Source organism: Eurytemora carolleeae, unplaced genomic scaffold, assembly GCF_000591075.1.
Source record: "Eurytemora carolleeae unplaced genomic scaffold, Eaff_2.0 scaffold368, whole genome shotgun sequence".
NCBI lineage: Eukaryota > Metazoa > Arthropoda > Copepoda > Calanoida > Temoridae > Eurytemora > Eurytemora carolleeae.
This window is the reverse complement of record NW_019396263.1, coordinates 266,992-283,653: the sequence shown is the minus strand read 5'-3', so window position 1 is coordinate 283,653 and position 16,662 is coordinate 266,992. Positions and strand designations below refer to the sequence as shown.

Sequence of the window (16,662 nt, the reverse complement as noted above, 5' to 3'; positions counted from 1 at the left end):
ATGTTTTAAAATATTCTCCGGTGGGAGGTTGCGTGAATAATTCTTACTCCGTTTCATCTAGCTCCGGCTCCGGTGGGCCGGAGCAAAAAAATATGCTGCTACTATCTTCCAGCATTCAGAAAAAGCTAAATTTTTACAGAATTTTTGCGGAAGTTTTTTCACTTCTACTTTTCAATGTACCGCCATGAGTTAGATCGACATGCATGTAAGTTTTTTGGGATGATCGTTTATAAATTTGTTTATAAATAATATTTTTTATTATTTAAAGTACGAAATTTTTCTCTTGCATGCCATTGAACATGTATGTATACCTTTTTCTTTTTATTAAAGGTTAATGAGAAAAAAAAAATACAATACAATACTTTATTCCTAAGCGGCCCTTAAACACTATACAATTCAAACATAACTTTAACATATACATATAATAAATTTTTACTAATTCCAATGTATAATTACAACTTTGTGATGAAACATTTCCCTTAATAACTAAACAAACACCTAATATTTAACTAGCGTGACAGCTTCGAGAAAATCCCTTGTGAGAGAATAATTTTTAGATTTTTTCTTTTTAAATTCGAACGCTGCACGAACAACTATCAAATTATATCCATGGTCTTATATTTTTCTTCTTTTTACTTCTCTTCTCTTCTGCCACCATTACTCAATCTAAATAATAGAATCCTCAATCAAATAATTCAAATAATAAAATAGAATCTTCAATCAAATAATTCAAATAATAAAATAGAATCTTCAATCAAATAATTCAAATAATAAAATAGAATCTTCAATCAAATAATTCAAATATAAAATAGAATCTTCAATCAAATAATTCAAATAATAAAATAGAATCTTCAATCAAATAATTCAAATAATAAAATAGAATCTTTAATCAAATAATTCAAATAATAAAAAAGAAATTTCAATCAAATAATTCAAATAATGAAATAGAATCTTCGATTAAATAATTCAAATAATAAAATAGAATCTACAATCAAATAATTCAAATAATAAAATAGAATCTTTAATCAAAAAATTAAAATAAAAAAATCAAATCTTCAATTAAATATTTTAGATAATACATATTCAGCAATATTTAAAAAAAATTGAAACTTTAAAAAAAATCAAATTCCAGATCTTTAAAATCTAGTTTTAATAATTTAGTCTATCTATACGAAATGAAAAACGTAAGAATATTGTAAAATCAGCATACTACATTTTGCTTAAAACTGTGTTTTAAAAAGATTCATAATTTGGATGACTTTTTATATTTAATACTTCACATATTTTTAATAATGTTGAAATTTATTTTCATTTCATTATTTTCGATAATTTAATTGTTTGGCTTTGGCCTTGAAACTTCAAAGTAACAAAACTAAAGTGTAAAAAAGGTTAACTCAAAGTTTGATTGTTATTTTCTAAACATAAAAACAAAAATGCGAATTATAATAAAAAAGTATATATTATTAGAAAATAATAAGATTAATAGATAATTAAAATTAGAACTTTAATCAGAGAAAACATGATAAAAATCATAAATACCATTAAAAAATACATTAAAATGAGAACTAGGAAGGATTCATGAGTTTTGTTTATGTTTAAATGTGTTGTATCAGGACAGTTCTTAAACAAAGGAATTGAGTTCTTTGCAACAAACTCTGATTTTCTAATCCCTATATCTTTGCAACACAATTTGTCGTAGACCTTAGATATTTTAAACTAAGCCGTCTGTTAGATCAAATAATCTAAGTTTAAAATATCAAAGGTTTACTCCATCAGGTTGCAATCAGGATTAGGAAATTTGAGTTTGTGACAAAGACTCTGTTCCTTTTATTGTGTAAAAACAATAACAAAGATACACGATCCAAAATTCCAGGTAGAAAGGCCGGGTCTGGGCAACCAAGGTTTGCTAACAGCTGTCTGTTTACATTAAAACTAGTTCCTGAGTTGTCCTAAGTCATCTAAAACTGTTATTATATATGTATATGTAATATATGTACAAAATATGTAAGTAAGAGATAATTAAGTATCACATTAAAAATCTTTAAAACAAATTCGAAAATATACCTAAAGCTTTGTAGCGAGGGATACGACAGGGAAAGACTTTCTGATGGAAAGACACTTCTCCCGATCGATGAAAAGTGAATTTGATTTTATCTTTAAATCATGCTCGAGTCTAGCCTTGTTCTGCAGCAGGTTCTAACAATTAAATAATGTTTTAATAATGTTAATAATTTATGATGAATTTATGAATTTAATATCCATGTTTATAATAAAATAAACTGATAATTTCTAATTGTGTTTTCGTCACAAAAATGACTTGCGCATTTCTATTGCAGAAAAACATAAGAATTATCAGAATTAAACACTTTAAATCTAGAAAAATTACATTAGTTTCCACATTATTCAACAAAGAGAGCATCGCAAACCTCTAAATTTGGATTGCAAAAAGTACACCTGGGTTGTTTTTTGTGCCAATTTTGGGGGTTAAAGCTTGCGGATAATACAAAATGTATATTTTGGTCCATTTGCTTTCTTGAAAACATAAATACATGAAATTATTTTACATTTTATTTTGTATTTATATGTAGGAGTAGTTTATAAATAACAACAGTTGTTTGTTTCACAAATACAAATGATTAATAATTCTAAAAATTCTACGAGATATCATGAAGGGGTTCACTTCTAGTCTGCACATTAGATATTTGTAAAATAATGTTGGTGGGGTTTCTATACTGTCATTAGCTATTTGTAGCAAAATCTTCGGGATTTCTATTCTGTCATTAGTTATTTGTACCATAATGTTAGGTTTAATACCTGATGAGACATCTCTGCTTCATTAAGTTTCCTGTTTAATAGATCAATACTCTCCTGGATCTGTCCAACCTATAGAGAGATATATAGTTTAATCAAACATAGAGAGATATCGAATTTAATCAAACATAGAGGGATATCGAGTTTCATCAAACATAGAGAGATATTGAGTTTAATCATACATAGAGAGATATCAAGTTTCATCAAACATAGAGAGATATCGAATTTAATCAAACATAGAGAGATATCGANGGGTCCCTTGTCCCTAGAGAGTACACAATTATATTCACTCAGCTAAACCTTCAGGGGGGGTCCCTTGTCCCTAGATAGATATTGAGTTTAATCAAACATAGAGAGATATCGAGTTTAATCAACATAGAGAGATATTGAGTTTAATCAAACATAAAGGGTTATCGAGTTTAATCAAACATAGAGAGATATCTAGTTTAATCAAACATATAGAGATATAGAGTTTAATCAAACATAGAGTTTTATCAAATATAGAGATATATTGAGTTTAATCAAACCCAAGGTCAAAACTTTTAAATCTTAAATCTGTTCATAACGCGCTGAGTTGGTTCCCCTCCCTCGGTCCCGGTTCAATCCTTGTTCCAGAGATAATCCTGGTTGGAATTAAAGGGGGTTCGAGTCGACTGAACAAGCCAAGGACTAGGTCATGCTATGTAGCTTTATGAACAGTTATAGGACTCTTGTTTGGGTTTTAGCCTTTATCTCCTTTCATTTTTCCTTAACAGTCCCTTTAAATTATCGTAATTTTAAAATTTGAAAGTTTAAAGAAATGGATCATTGACCCTTGACACAGCTAGTGCAAAAGCTATTTTTGCAGTAATCTATCTGTCTATCAAAAATAGGCCAAAAACAATGCCTTCCTGTTTAGCAAATCGTTTTTGCAAAGCTTTTGGTGGGATAAACAAATATTAGATTTTGCAAGTCATTTTTCCATTTAGATTTTGCAGAGAAAACACGAAACCAACACTTTTCTTTAATTCAAAATTGATAAAAGAAAAAGGTTTCATAAATGCTTTTCGGTTGATTTTAAAACATATGATTCGTTGATCTTTTAAACATTTTGACAAATCTATCTAAGGTCGGAGTTAATGAATAGGTAGAAGAAATTGAATTAGATACAGAGAGTTCAACTCTGGATGAAAAAGTTTAACTATTGAAACAAAAGATATAAACATACTTCTTTTACATCAAAATAAATCAAGGATGCATTCAAATTCAAAAGTATGCGCAAACAAGTAGTATGTAGTATCTGAAATTTATATTAGTAAACTTTTTGAATCCAAACTCAGACGCGTACTCGGGGGTTGTCTATAAAGGTTCAACCCCCTCCCCCTTGATCAGCGAAATCTATGGTTTCCCATAGTTTTTGTGCCGCATTGGTTGCTGAGCCCCCCCCCCCCTAGAAAGAAAAAATGTTAGCCCCCTGAACAAATTCCTGAATACGCCCCTACCTGAACTTCAATTATTTAAAAAAAAAACTAAATCATTGAACTGTTTTGTCAATTTTAAAAGTGCATTTAACATGGAAAAAGGCAAATTTTATTTTCAATTTTTCTATTACAAGATTAAATCCAAAATTGATGAATTATTGATTAATTGATTGATTACCTCTTCTACCAGCCTATGATGAGGAGGATCCCTGCAGAGTTCTATATCAGGCCGATGAGATCTTGCCTCCAACCTGGTCTGAGCAACCTTCAGGGGGGGTCCCTTGTCCCTAGAGAGTACACAATTATATTCACTCAGCTAAACCTTCAGGGGGGGTCCCTTGTCCCTAGAGAGTACACAATTATATTCACTCAGCTAAACCTTCAGGGGGGGTCCCTTGTCCCTAGAGAGTACACAATTATATTCACTCAGCTAAACCTTCTGGAGGCGCCCAGCTTGTCCCTAGAGAGTATACAGTTATTTTTACCCAGATAAAATCCAGAATGTACGGTACAGCTGAGTCCGACCGGTTCCGGTACATGCAATTACTGGGTCGATATAATTTTTCTATCCATTTAGCGCTATTTTCGATCACATTTTTACCAAATATCTATAATAACCACCTTTCTAACACTGCAAACCAAGATGTGCACGCTCTAACACAAAATTAAAGCAGTATTTTACCATTTACTCCTTTTAAACAGAAACAGTAGCCCCAAGAATAAATTGTGAATAAACTTAGTAAAATGCAACAAGGGGAATGACTCACATGTACAGCGGTGAGGGGTATATCTTCAATTTAAAAGAGAGGGGAGGGGGAGGGAGGAGGAGATGCATATTGCATGCAAAAATGAAGATGATTCAATGAAGGGTAAAACTTATGAGACTGAGACTTTTACGTATAAATATTAGAAATGCAAAGGAGTTGAGTTTTTGCCACAAACTCTGATTTTCTATTCTCTATATCTTTGCAACCCAATGTCGTAGACCTTAGATATTTCAAACTGTTAATACTTATAGATAGAATAATCTAAGTTTGAAATATCAAAGGTTTGCACCATCTGGTTGCACAGATATTGGGATCAGAATATTTGAGTTTGTGGCAAAAACTCAATTCCTTTATCTGGTTATATATTAGAAAATCAAAACCTTCTCAAAATAGCTCACAAAGAAGTTATTGTTGAAAACATGCAAGATTTCAATGGTCGCTGCAATTTACTCTATACTTTAACGTAAAACATAATTCGTTTAAAGATTTGATGTCACCTGATTGCTTTCTTGAGATGCTCAATATGTTTTTCTTGATCGTAGATCTCTTGCATTGTTTTGCTAAGATGAGATTGTAGTTTGTTGTGTGCATCGTTGGTCTGGAAAAATAAAAAAAATAAAAAATAGATTTTTTTTATGGAAACTAGAATTCACCAGTTTTAAGCTGTAGCATCTTTCTTTAATAAAAACTTATCAATTTAATCCAAAAAAAAAATTTTAATGGGATTTTTTTTCTTAAAGGCATTACTTTTCTTTACAAAGTCAAAAAGATCATTTAGATAAAATCTGGGTGAAGCATGAATCTTTATCTAATCATCCATATAAAAATTATGTCTGCACCAAAATAAAAAATATTATTTTTGTATTGTTACCCACAAAGGGGATATAAAAATGATGATTCCAAGTTCGAAAAAAGTCTTCTGCCTTGATTGTGGTCTTTAAATGGCTTATTTCAAGAAAGGAAAAATGTTTATAGAATTGCAAAAATTCATAAATTTAAGGAAACAGGCAATATAAATTCCGGACAGTTGTCTCTGACGTCTCATCACTAGGTAACCCTGTATAATGAAAATCAGTTGTGTCAACAGCTTTAACAACAACTTTTGGAATTTAATTTGTCGCTTCAAATTAATTTCTACTCAATTGCTTCTATACAGGTGATTTCATGTATTCTCCAGAAAGTAAGTATCATGAAACTATGAAGACAATCTCATGAAAAGAAGGGATTTACAGGGTTACCCATAAAAGATGAGACTTCAGAGACGACTGTACGGAATCTAATACTGACTGTTTCCTTATATTTATGATCACCTGAAATCATAAACTTCTTTTTCTTTTGCAAAATCATTTAATAAACCATTTAAAGACAAATTCAAGACAGAAGATTTAATCAAAACAAAAATTCGTCATATTTGAAAAGTTGCCAGTCGTCTTTACAGTCTCACCCTTTGTGGGTAACTCGTAACTGTACGGACCATGGTAATTCTCTGTTGGAAGGAAATGTTTGTATTTACCTCTGTAATTCTCTGTTGGAAGGATATGTTTGTATTTACCTCCGTAATTCTCTGTTGGAAGGATATGTTTGTATTTACCTCTGTAATTCTCTGTTGGAAGGATATGTTTGTATTTACCTCCGTAATTCTCTGCTGGAAGGACATGTTTGTATTTACCTCCGTAATTCTCTGCTGGAAGGACATGTTTGTATTTACCTCCGTAATTCTCTGCTGGAAGGATATGTTTGTATTTACCTCCGTAATTCTCTGTTGGAAGGACATGTTTGTATTTACCTCCGTAATTCTCTGCTGGAAGGATATGTTTGTATTTACCTCCGTAATTCTCTGCTGGAAGGACATGTTTGTATTACTCCAGTGAGACCACATCTCATTAGCACATTGAGTAATGAGGTTATCTACCTCAGCCCTCAACCTCTGACTAGCAGATCGGGCAGCTGAACAATTTAAAAATTGAAAATAAAGTTTTTTGAATATTCACCAAATATCTTAAGTGCCCTGCGTTGCCAGTGAAATTTTAAAAACACTTCAAAAAACAATTTTGAAACAAATGTTACCCCTTAGGGTTTCTGGTACCCTTGGGTCTTCTTTAGATAATTCAGCTAATTTGGTGCAGACTGTTGGCCCGCTATAGCTTTTATATTATATATGAGCCTTATTATGTACGTATGGACAAAATGGTTTTAACCGCGAGACAAATTTCATTACAACAGGACCTGAGGTAAAAGAAATCAATTTTCATAGAAAAAAACATGGTTATCTAATTCATTCCTGATCAAACATAGCTTTGGGTGCTTTTGGGAATCAGGCGTGCCACTTGGAGCCTGGAGGGTCACGTGAAACATTTGTCTTAATACCTGTAATCTTAACTACATTGTTTGTAAGTTCTGTTGCCAAACTTTCCTAAATTTATAGTTTATATACCTAATTCCTTAGCCTACGTACATTATGTATAATGTTTTGACTTTTTGACTTTTAACCATTTTTTTATTGATCCATCATCCCTATTTACGCCCCTACACCAAACCAGGATTAAGTTGACTGTCAATTCCTGCCAGGATTTGCAAACAATCTTCCAGGGTTTGCAAACACTCTGCCTGACTGTGCAAGCAAGGTTTTACTTTGGAAGTTATGTCGATTCCAGGCCGATAAATATTGCAACCAAAAACAAAGTATTAGGATTGCGGTTTCTTTATAAGTTTTAATGAGAAAATCTATAAAACATTATACAACCCTTATAATGCTGTATAATGCTTTTTTTGTTTAGTTTGACAAATACAGTAAAAATTATTTCAGTGTGTATTCTTACTGCAAAAATAAATCAAAATTTCATAAAACTCTCAAAATTAAATTGCTTACAACCAGGAGCAATGAGCATGCTTCTTTACAAACAAACTCCTTCACAAGTTGTTTACGATATTTTATCCTAGACAAATTCATATTTGTCCTTGTTTTCCCTACCCCTAATATAAAATTCCCTGCAGGTGTTTCGGGGGGGGGGGGGAATATAATGAATTCCCTGAGAACAGACACTTAACTTGAATTCTATTTGGTGAAAACCTTTATATTTTATTCAACTGGAGGTCTTCAGATTGATTGATTGATTTATTGTGATTATCTTGGTCCCTTTAAACTATCCAGGAAAAAATGAGTAAATAGTTTCTCAAGAGAGCGTTTCGCGCCCTTCTTTTAATTAATCGTGTGTTGCTGATATATCTGCAAACAATGGAAATAACAAATTTGATTTTCTAATTACGAGATCTTTACACCAAATGTCGTATATACTTTTGATATTTTAAGATATGAATTCTGTCAGATCTGCAAATCTTGGAAATAACAAAGAAATTGACTCTTTGCCACACAATCTAATTTTCTGATTACGAGATCTTTACAACTTTAGATATTTCAAAACATGAATTCTGTCGGATCAAATAATCAAAGTTTGAAAAAAATCGAAGGTTTATACAAAATTAGGTTAGAAAATTTGAATTTGTGGCAAAGATTTCACTCCTTCAAATGGTTTGACAGATTTTCCTCTTTTGGTGATATAAAAGCATTTTTTAGATTTTGATTTTTTGATTTAGATCTCATATGAGGTTCTACAATAAAAAATTGTGTATTTTGACGATTATTGGATGCAAACAAACAAACAAATATATATGAATAAGTGAATTTCTGTCAAAGAACATTCAGAAAATTCAGACATGGCAACCGAAAAGTCATCAGAAATTAATTATGATGCATTACTGGTAATTGTTGGTTTTCATTGTTAGTAATAAATTAATGTGAATAATGAATAAAAGGGTTAAATCTACTCCAAAATTCTTATTATCAAAATCTTAAAATACTTTTCTTTCAATAGAAGTCACAAAAATAATGTTCTTTGGAAAATTTTCAAGAGTGAATCTGGTCGTGTTCCCAACTAACCTTGTTTCCTAAATCCTGAGGGAATTCCTTTATATTAACCGCCATAATAGTTCGAGGGAATTCCTTTATATTAACTGCCATAATAGTCCGCAGTAATCAGAAATAATAATAAATCTCAAGAAACTGTGGCAAATATTTATATATTTCATTGCAATAACAACATGTTTATTATTAAAAGAAATTCTATCATTGTGTTCAACCTACCAAAACATCTAGCAGAATACAAAATAGAAATCTGATCAAACTGATTATTTTTTTAGAAATGGTTATCAAAATGCTAAAATCAAGAAAATAATTATGGTATAATTGGAAAAACTAAAATCTTTTATCATAGTGTAACAAAACTTTTTGAGGAATTCGAAAAAAAAAATATCTCTATACATTGATACGCATTTGGCATAAAAAAGATGTTCCACAAAATTGATATATTACGTGGCAAACAAAATACAATCAGAGTATAAATTCCATATAAGAACTCCAATATATCAGTTACTGCAACACAAACAAAAAATAGCAAATTGTTTACTGCAATTAAGTTATTTTCATGCAAATTAATTTAGTGCAGTAATTGTAAAGAATGATTCAAAAATTATGGCTTTTGAAATATTATTAGCCAAAATATCACTTACATTGTGATGTCTGGATATTCCTATTGCTGAAGTCTGCCCATGTTTCAGGAATACTCACATTCGGATCAACCTACAAAAATGTTTTAGTCGGTTCAAAACGCGCTCAGTCGATGGCCCTTTCTTAGAAACTATTCTAAATGAACTGGATTTGCCGGTATTCCCAGAGTTAAACTTAAAGCTTTCAGTTTAAAAGTTAACACTGTTGAATCGAGTTCAGTCGATGTGGCTCATCGCTATCCTGACAAAAAGTTTTAGCCTCATGTCTCTTTACTCATTATCATTTATTAATTAATTATAAAACTTATTTAATGTGAATTATAATTAATGGTAATTGAACCTAATCTTTTCTGCCGCAAAGATTTATGACAATTAAACCTTATCTATATCTCCATGAAGATTAATGATAATTAGACCTTATCTATATCTCCATGAAGATTAATGATAATTAGACCTTATCTATTCCTCCATGAAGATTAATGATAATTAGACCTCTTGTATTCCTCCATGAAGATTAATGATAATTAGACCTGATCTATTCCTCCATGAAGATTAATGATAATTAGACCTTATCTATTCCTCCATGAAGATTAATGATAATTAGACCTGATCTATTCCTCCATGAAGATTAATGATAATTAGACCTTATCTATTCCTCCATGAAGATTAATGATAATTAGACCTTATCTATTCCTCCATGAAGATTAATGATAATTAGACCTGATCTATTCCTCCATGAAGATTAATGATAATTGGACCCTATCTATTCCTCAATAAAGATTATTGATAATTAAGCCTCTTGTATTCCTCCATGAAGATTAATATTAATGAAACCTTTTCTATTCCTCCATGAAGATTAATATTAATGTAACAGCTTTTCTATTCCTCAATGAAGATTGATATTAATGTAACCTTTTCTATTCCTCCATGAAGATTAATGGCTCTACTGGTGTTCATAAGGTTGTGGCAGGTATGATCGATATTGATGCTATGATCCTTGTTTGCCAGATCTCTCTCTAGTTGATGACGGGCATTCCTAAACAAGTTGAAGAGTAATTATGTCCAGCGTATACACATCTACACATTTATTGTGTTCAACATATTGAAAACATTAAAAGACTCTTCCACTTATTGGAAACTGTTAAAGTAGGAATATCGCAGGTCTATTCTGAGTGGCATGATTTGTACGTTTTGCTTCTACTTGGTTAATGTGAGTTACGTCTTTCTTAAAATGTTGATCGAATTCCCGAAAACTTTGATCTAATCTCAAAAATTTTGATAGAATGACATTTAACTTTGATCAAATTTCAAAAATTTTGATCGATTCTTAAAAACTTTGATAGAATTTTCTGATAAAACCTCAACAACTTGGATGAAATCTGAATGGTTAACATCTTTCCACAATAAGAACACAATAAGGTAAACTTTTTGCAATGTTTTAAAAGTTTTCTGTTTTTTAAAATGTTTTTTTATTACCTATTAACTCCCAATTGATGGTTAACTTGCTCCAAAGTCCTCTTCATCCGGTCCTGGCAGGCCTTGATATTATCCACCTCTCTCATCAGAGAGTTCTCAACATTATCATTCACAACATCAATTCCTTTCCTCCCCTCCCTGAATTCAAATTTTTCATTTAAAAAATGTTTATTTCTTAAAAAGAAAAAGTTTAATTTCAAGTTCAAGTGACCCCCATGTCAAGAGTGGAATGCACATTGGTACCATTTAATTCTTTATCTGTGCTTCAAATCTGGAAACATTTAAAATTTTAACTATTTTCTTCTTTGTCTTTGCTACAAAAATCTGCAAGTAAAAATATCAATCTTCTTTCCCTAAAATGGACGTCATTTCTTTTAACCTGTTATAAATGCACTCTGAGTTGACTCTCATGGGGCCTTCAGTTTCTGCAAGAGCTCTCTCTAGATTCTTCCTCATAGCCTCCAGCTGATGCGTCTCATTGATATTCCTCTCCAACTCGGTCTGCACCTCTGATCTCCAGAATGTCTAGAAATGATCAGAAATCTATCGTTGTGTTCGAAATATTGAAAATGACAGTTTGACCTGTCAAACACTGATACATTATGTCTCGACAGTGTTGTATTGATATACATATATGGAAGCATTGAATCAATAAATTGGTTCTTTTAGAATTACAGAACAAAAGTGTAGCGTCAAATATCCATTTTGATAGAAATAATTCATAAAACTTAAATGGAATCTAATGAACGCTTAGAAATACGACCACTAAGAACAAAAATATTGTAATTTAAGCATGAGAATCCTTCATAGTGAATTTTAAAAAGAATTATCAATTATTTAAAATACGCAATGAGAAAATGCTGCTCTAAATGCATTGCAAACCTCATCGTGAAGACGTTCTCCGATCCTTCTATCGGCATCCCTCTGAGTCATCACCGTCTTATCATCTCTCTCACGAATTAACCTAATCGCCTCATTTCTTACTCTCTCACTCTGGTTCCTGGAAGCACCAACCAACATTAAACTTTTTTTAACGAATGTAAATCGGGTTTTTTTATGAGAACTAATTACTTCACAGTTTAACTTGATGTCCTAATAAAAAACTTTTGAATTTGTGTGGGTTAGTTTCATAGATTATTTAAGATATTATCTCAGTTGGAAATTTTATTAATCTCTTATTTGACTGATTTCTTAACTCTGACAAATTAGAAATGGGTTAAAGAAACGATTATCGTATAACTTTGGGTTGCTCCGATATAGGGATTAGAAAATAAGAATTTGTGGTAAATTCATTTCTTAAACTATTTGATCTAACAGACCTCATAGTTGAAATTAAGTTCTAAAAAGAAAGAAAAATTAGAACTCGCATGGCTGTGATTATTAGTTCCTTTCCAGAGTATAAGTTTACTGGTATAGGTTCCTGCTGGCATCTGCTGAGTTGTAATGATCTATGTTGGAGGCCGACCAATCAGACGGTGAAAACCTGTCATAGAAAATTGGGTTCATAAAGAGTATTTATAAAACTGTGGAATAGTAAGACGACATTTAATCAATCTTATGTGCATTTGATATTGTTTTCGTAGTTTGAAAATCAACTCAGATTAAGGAAAATGGGTCAGTGTACACTGCACAGTTGCTGTGTTATATGTTTACTTAAAATCATGACTTCAGACTTATGTCATCTACCTATTTTGCATTTTTTTTGGTCCCACTGCAGAAAAATAAATTCAAATCAACCTGGAAATGCACAAGCTACAACTTTTGTGTGATAAAAAATAGGACACTATTTGTTTGTAAACAAAGGAATTTAGTTGTTGCCACAAACTCTAATTGTCTAATGATATATATCTTTGCAACCCATAATGATGTAAACCTATGATAAATCAATCTCAGAATATTTGATGTAACGCAATTTATAGTTTGAAATATCTAAGGTCTTCGCCATTGGGTTCCAGACAAAAATCGAGTTGTGGCAAGGACTTAATTCCTTACTTCCACTAACTACAAGCCAGTGTTTTGTCAAAAGCACACAGTAAGGAAATATATTGCATAAAGGATAGCATTTTGTTAAGATATGATAACATTTTTCAGGTATCTGTAATAAATTTCAGGCACTTAGGCACTTAGGCAGGCAGTTATGCCCAAATAAGACATGCCTACATAATATGTTAGTAATTCTGAAATGTTTATTTGATGTCAAATACAAAATGTTAAGGTCAGACGTCACAGAAAATAAAAAGTTAAACATTTAGAAATGGCTGCCCTGAGCTAGCTGGGAACTCTTGCATTGTGAATATGGAAATCAATGCTTGATCTCGATCTTTTCTTAATCTGCAGATTAGTTTAATGTTTATTCGATATCCATGGTAAGCGTACTCTGGAAGAATAACTGAAATGAAGAGATTTAGCATTGATCCTCAAATTGAAAGTGCCCACAGTGGATATCAAGATCAAGTTATCGGGATTATAAGTATCCAACAGAACAGTTCCCAGCTCTGTACTTCTTTACCTAGTATAGTTTGCCATTCTAGCAGCCTGCATTGGTGCAGTGTTTACCACACTAGGGTAGTTAGTATAACCAGAGTTCCCCAGACCTTAAAATACAAAATTAAATATGTCTGAAATCAATTCTCATTGAGGTTGGAATTAATTAATGAAGAAAAGTAGTTTAACTGGTCTGCCTGATTTAAATTTAGTTCTAGTGCCGCCAGGATCAGATGAAAGCATGGAGAATTGATTCAATTTTATCTTGGCGGCACTCCGGACCTAATCAAACTACTTCTCGACTCTCTTGCTCATAAGATGCCATCTCTGTAACATCATCACAGAATAAGAAGGAGAGCTACTTGTCTTCAGATTTTTCCCTATGGTCAACTACACTGCTTTAAATCTACTTACTCGTCGTAGCACCTTTCGGATGATAATGTGCATTCTCACCAGTGCTATATGCAGAGTAGCGCCATGCAGACCCTCACATAATCTAAGTAAGAAGGTCGGGTGCTACTCTGTTTGTAGCACTGCACTGGTGAGTCACACACTCTCTTCTCACATTGCTATATGCAGAGTGGCGCCAGAGCCTCACATAACTTAATCAAGAAGGTCTGGTGCTACTTGTATAGCACTGCACTACAACACTACAATATTATCACATAAATTGATTTACAATTCAGACCTGCATTGAGCCCATGGCTGTCCAGATAGTTGTTCGCCATCGGTGGTTTAGTAGCCCCTCCTCCTGCCCAGGGCATAGGTTTGGAGTAGGCTCCAGACATCCTAGGCATATTGTATATAGTTGGTTTGTTTTTGGATCTTTTTATAGCCTATATCAGGGTCAAAATTTATCATAATGTAAGAAGAGCAAATGTTTTCAATATTGTTTATTCGAACACATATTACCCTGGCAGAGTATTTGTTTTAGATGAAAAATATTGAAAAGTTTAATAAAAGTGAACTTTAACAGAATACAGTTTTGAAAAACTACTCAAACCAATTCACAACCATACCTGCGAACTCTACCGTCTACAGTTACACCAGTTACACCACCTCCTCCTCCTCCACCACGGTTCTCAGAGTAGGATCTTAACAGACAAAGTTCAAGGGATTGTTGACCTATTCAAAATACGCTGAAAGGGACTGTAAGCGTAATTTCTAGAAAGACCCTAAATGTAAAGATGGTAATGTCTGATTCACAACGTTATCCTTGAAACCTTTATATGATAAATATTGTGGAAGATATCTGATTCATACTTAATCAGACAATGCTATTAAGGGTACCGCCGTGAATCGGACATTCCAATCTTTGCATGGATATTCACTTGGAATTACGCTTATAGTTCCTTGCAAGAATGTAAGGCAAGGAAAGTTTATTGCGGTCGTGTATACTCTGCGTACATATTGAAACCAGTTCTCTTTGGGCGGAATTTGTAAACAAGAATAGATGCATCAGTGTTCGTTTAGTATCCGAGGAGGTTAAAAGCATTACATTTTGAAAATTTTGATAATTCACATAATCGATTTTTTAAGTGAAAGATGGATCCCATTTCAGGCTTCGACATCCGTCTTGTGTTTACACTACCGCCTAGAGACAGTACACTGCAGTACAAAAGATGTGTACACTTCTAAAATAACTTTCCTTGCCTTACAATCCTTGGTCCCTTGTAATCCCTACAAATTTTCGGAATTAAGATCACAACGCTAACGCTTTGCTGCTGCCCAAAGCTGTTCAGCTGCAGAAGATATTTACTTTTGTGTGAAATGGTTCAATTAGATTTAAAACTAGGTTTCTTGTAACGTTTGTGTTTTTATAATTCTAAAAATTGATATTTTACAAACAATCCCTTCTTAAATAAAGTTAAAAAATATTTTTAAATCTCATCAAACAAAACCAGAGAAGAAAGACTTGAAAATTCTTTTAAAAATTAATGTGAATGCTACTTTTGAAGCACTGCAAGGAAAGAAAGTTTCTGATTGGTTGAAAATATGGTCTCACATTCTGTTACTATTCGATTGGTGGGAATGTGAAAACAAGAGTATAATGTTATTATTTTGTACTGTTTTAATCTTACAACCTAGGCCTCCTGATGTTGGCCGGCGGGGTTCCGTTGAAATCATGTTGATAGGTGGATACGTTAGACAACATCATACTGCGCTAATTTAACCAAAACATTTATCCATTGTTTAAAACTTTCAGGTATGGCTAATTAAAAACTTTTTTGTCCTAAAAGTCGCTAACTTTTGGGACATTTCTAAAGATAGGACATTTTATAAATAGGACATTTCATAGACAAAGTAGATTTTTCATGGATAGGGTAAATTATGTTTTTTATCCAAAATAATCTTTTTTGATATGCTGTACTCTTTTATTTACGATATAAGAACACAGATTTATCTCTTGCTATGAAATGCCCCGCAATAAAATATCCTGCTATGAAATGTCCTACTATGAAATGTCCTACTATGAAATGTCCTACTATGAAATGTCCTTCTATGAAATGTCCTATCAATAGAGTGATTTTCTTGTCTGCTAATTACCCATCATAAATTGACTTTCCATGAAATGACGAAAAAACCAAAAAAATGTGGTAAATTGCAATGTACTCTTTTTTAAGTCTTATGCTAATTTTTATTTTATAGTCTGGTTCCTTATGCTGCAGGGGGTGATAGGTTGAGAGGCGTGTCAATAGCTAAATTTGTATGGGTGGAGCTGTTCTGCATGCTCCTGGCCCTAAGGCCTAGTATTGACTGCCTGAATGCCTGACTGCCTGAATGGCCTGATTATTACTGCAGAGGGGAATATCTGAAGTTTGTCAAGGATATCCAGTAAATTGGAGAACTTTAACTTACAATCCAATCACAAGGCCAACCCAGGCCCTTCATGCCAACCCAGGCCCTTCATGTCAACCCAGAACTTTTAAGTCAACCCAGGCCCTACATGCCAACCCAGGCCCTTCAAGCCCAACCTAGGCCCTTTAAGCCGACCCAGAACCTTTAAGTCAACCCAGGTCCTTCATGCCAAACCAGGCCCTACATGCCAACCCAGGCCCTTTAATTCAACCCAGGTCCTTCATGCCAACCCAGGCCCTACA

The 16,662-nt window shown here is 32.7% G+C and overlaps 1 protein-coding gene across 2 annotated transcripts; it reads right to left on the bottom strand.

The window, feature by feature from the left end:
• Positions 1 to 349: 349 nt before the first annotated feature.
• LOC111699641 (tektin-3) lies at positions 350 to 16,356 on the bottom strand. 2 transcript variants are annotated; one of them, XM_023470361.1, is made up of 17 exons: positions 16,219 to 16,355; positions 15,646 to 15,725; positions 14,581 to 14,655; positions 14,250 to 14,350; positions 13,587 to 13,671; positions 12,498 to 12,560; positions 11,960 to 12,077; positions 11,457 to 11,602; positions 11,078 to 11,215; positions 10,514 to 10,637; positions 9,605 to 9,674; positions 6,864 to 6,985; positions 5,536 to 5,636; positions 4,450 to 4,558; positions 2,815 to 2,883; positions 2,065 to 2,196; positions 350 to 666 (listed from the first exon to the last, which is right to left on the bottom strand). In XM_023470361.1, exons 2-16 carry the CDS (start codon positions 15,717 to 15,719, stop codon positions 2,065 to 2,067), a joined length of 1,527 nt encoding a protein of 508 aa, XP_023326129.1. In that variant the 5' UTR covers positions 15,720 to 15,725; positions 16,219 to 16,355; the 3' UTR covers positions 350 to 666. The 2 variants fall into 2 exon arrangements, with proteins under 2 accessions (XP_023326129.1, XP_023326130.1); XM_023470362.1 differs by lacking the exons at positions 350 to 666; positions 2,065 to 2,196; positions 2,815 to 2,883; positions 4,450 to 4,558 and adding an exon at positions 4,629 to 4,672 and having other exon boundaries at positions 16,219 to 16,356.
• Positions 16,357 to 16,662: the final 306 nt, after the last annotated feature.

What these genes read in the sequence shown, in the direction of transcription:
- LOC111699641 (XM_023470361.1), bottom strand. Translation starts at nt 15,719, where the DNA reads ATGATGTTGTCTAACGTATCCACCTATCAACATGATTTCAACGGAACC. An exon ending in TCCAGCAGAGAATTACGGAG is followed by an intron (nt 5,637 to 6,863) that starts GTAAATACAAAC and finishes TTATTTTTCCAG; the next exon opens with ACCAACGATGCACACAACAA. An exon ending in ATCATAGGCTGGTAGAAGAG is followed by an intron (nt 2,884 to 4,449) that starts GTAATCAATCAA and finishes ATCTCTCTATAG; the next exon opens with GTTGGACAGATCCAGGAGAG.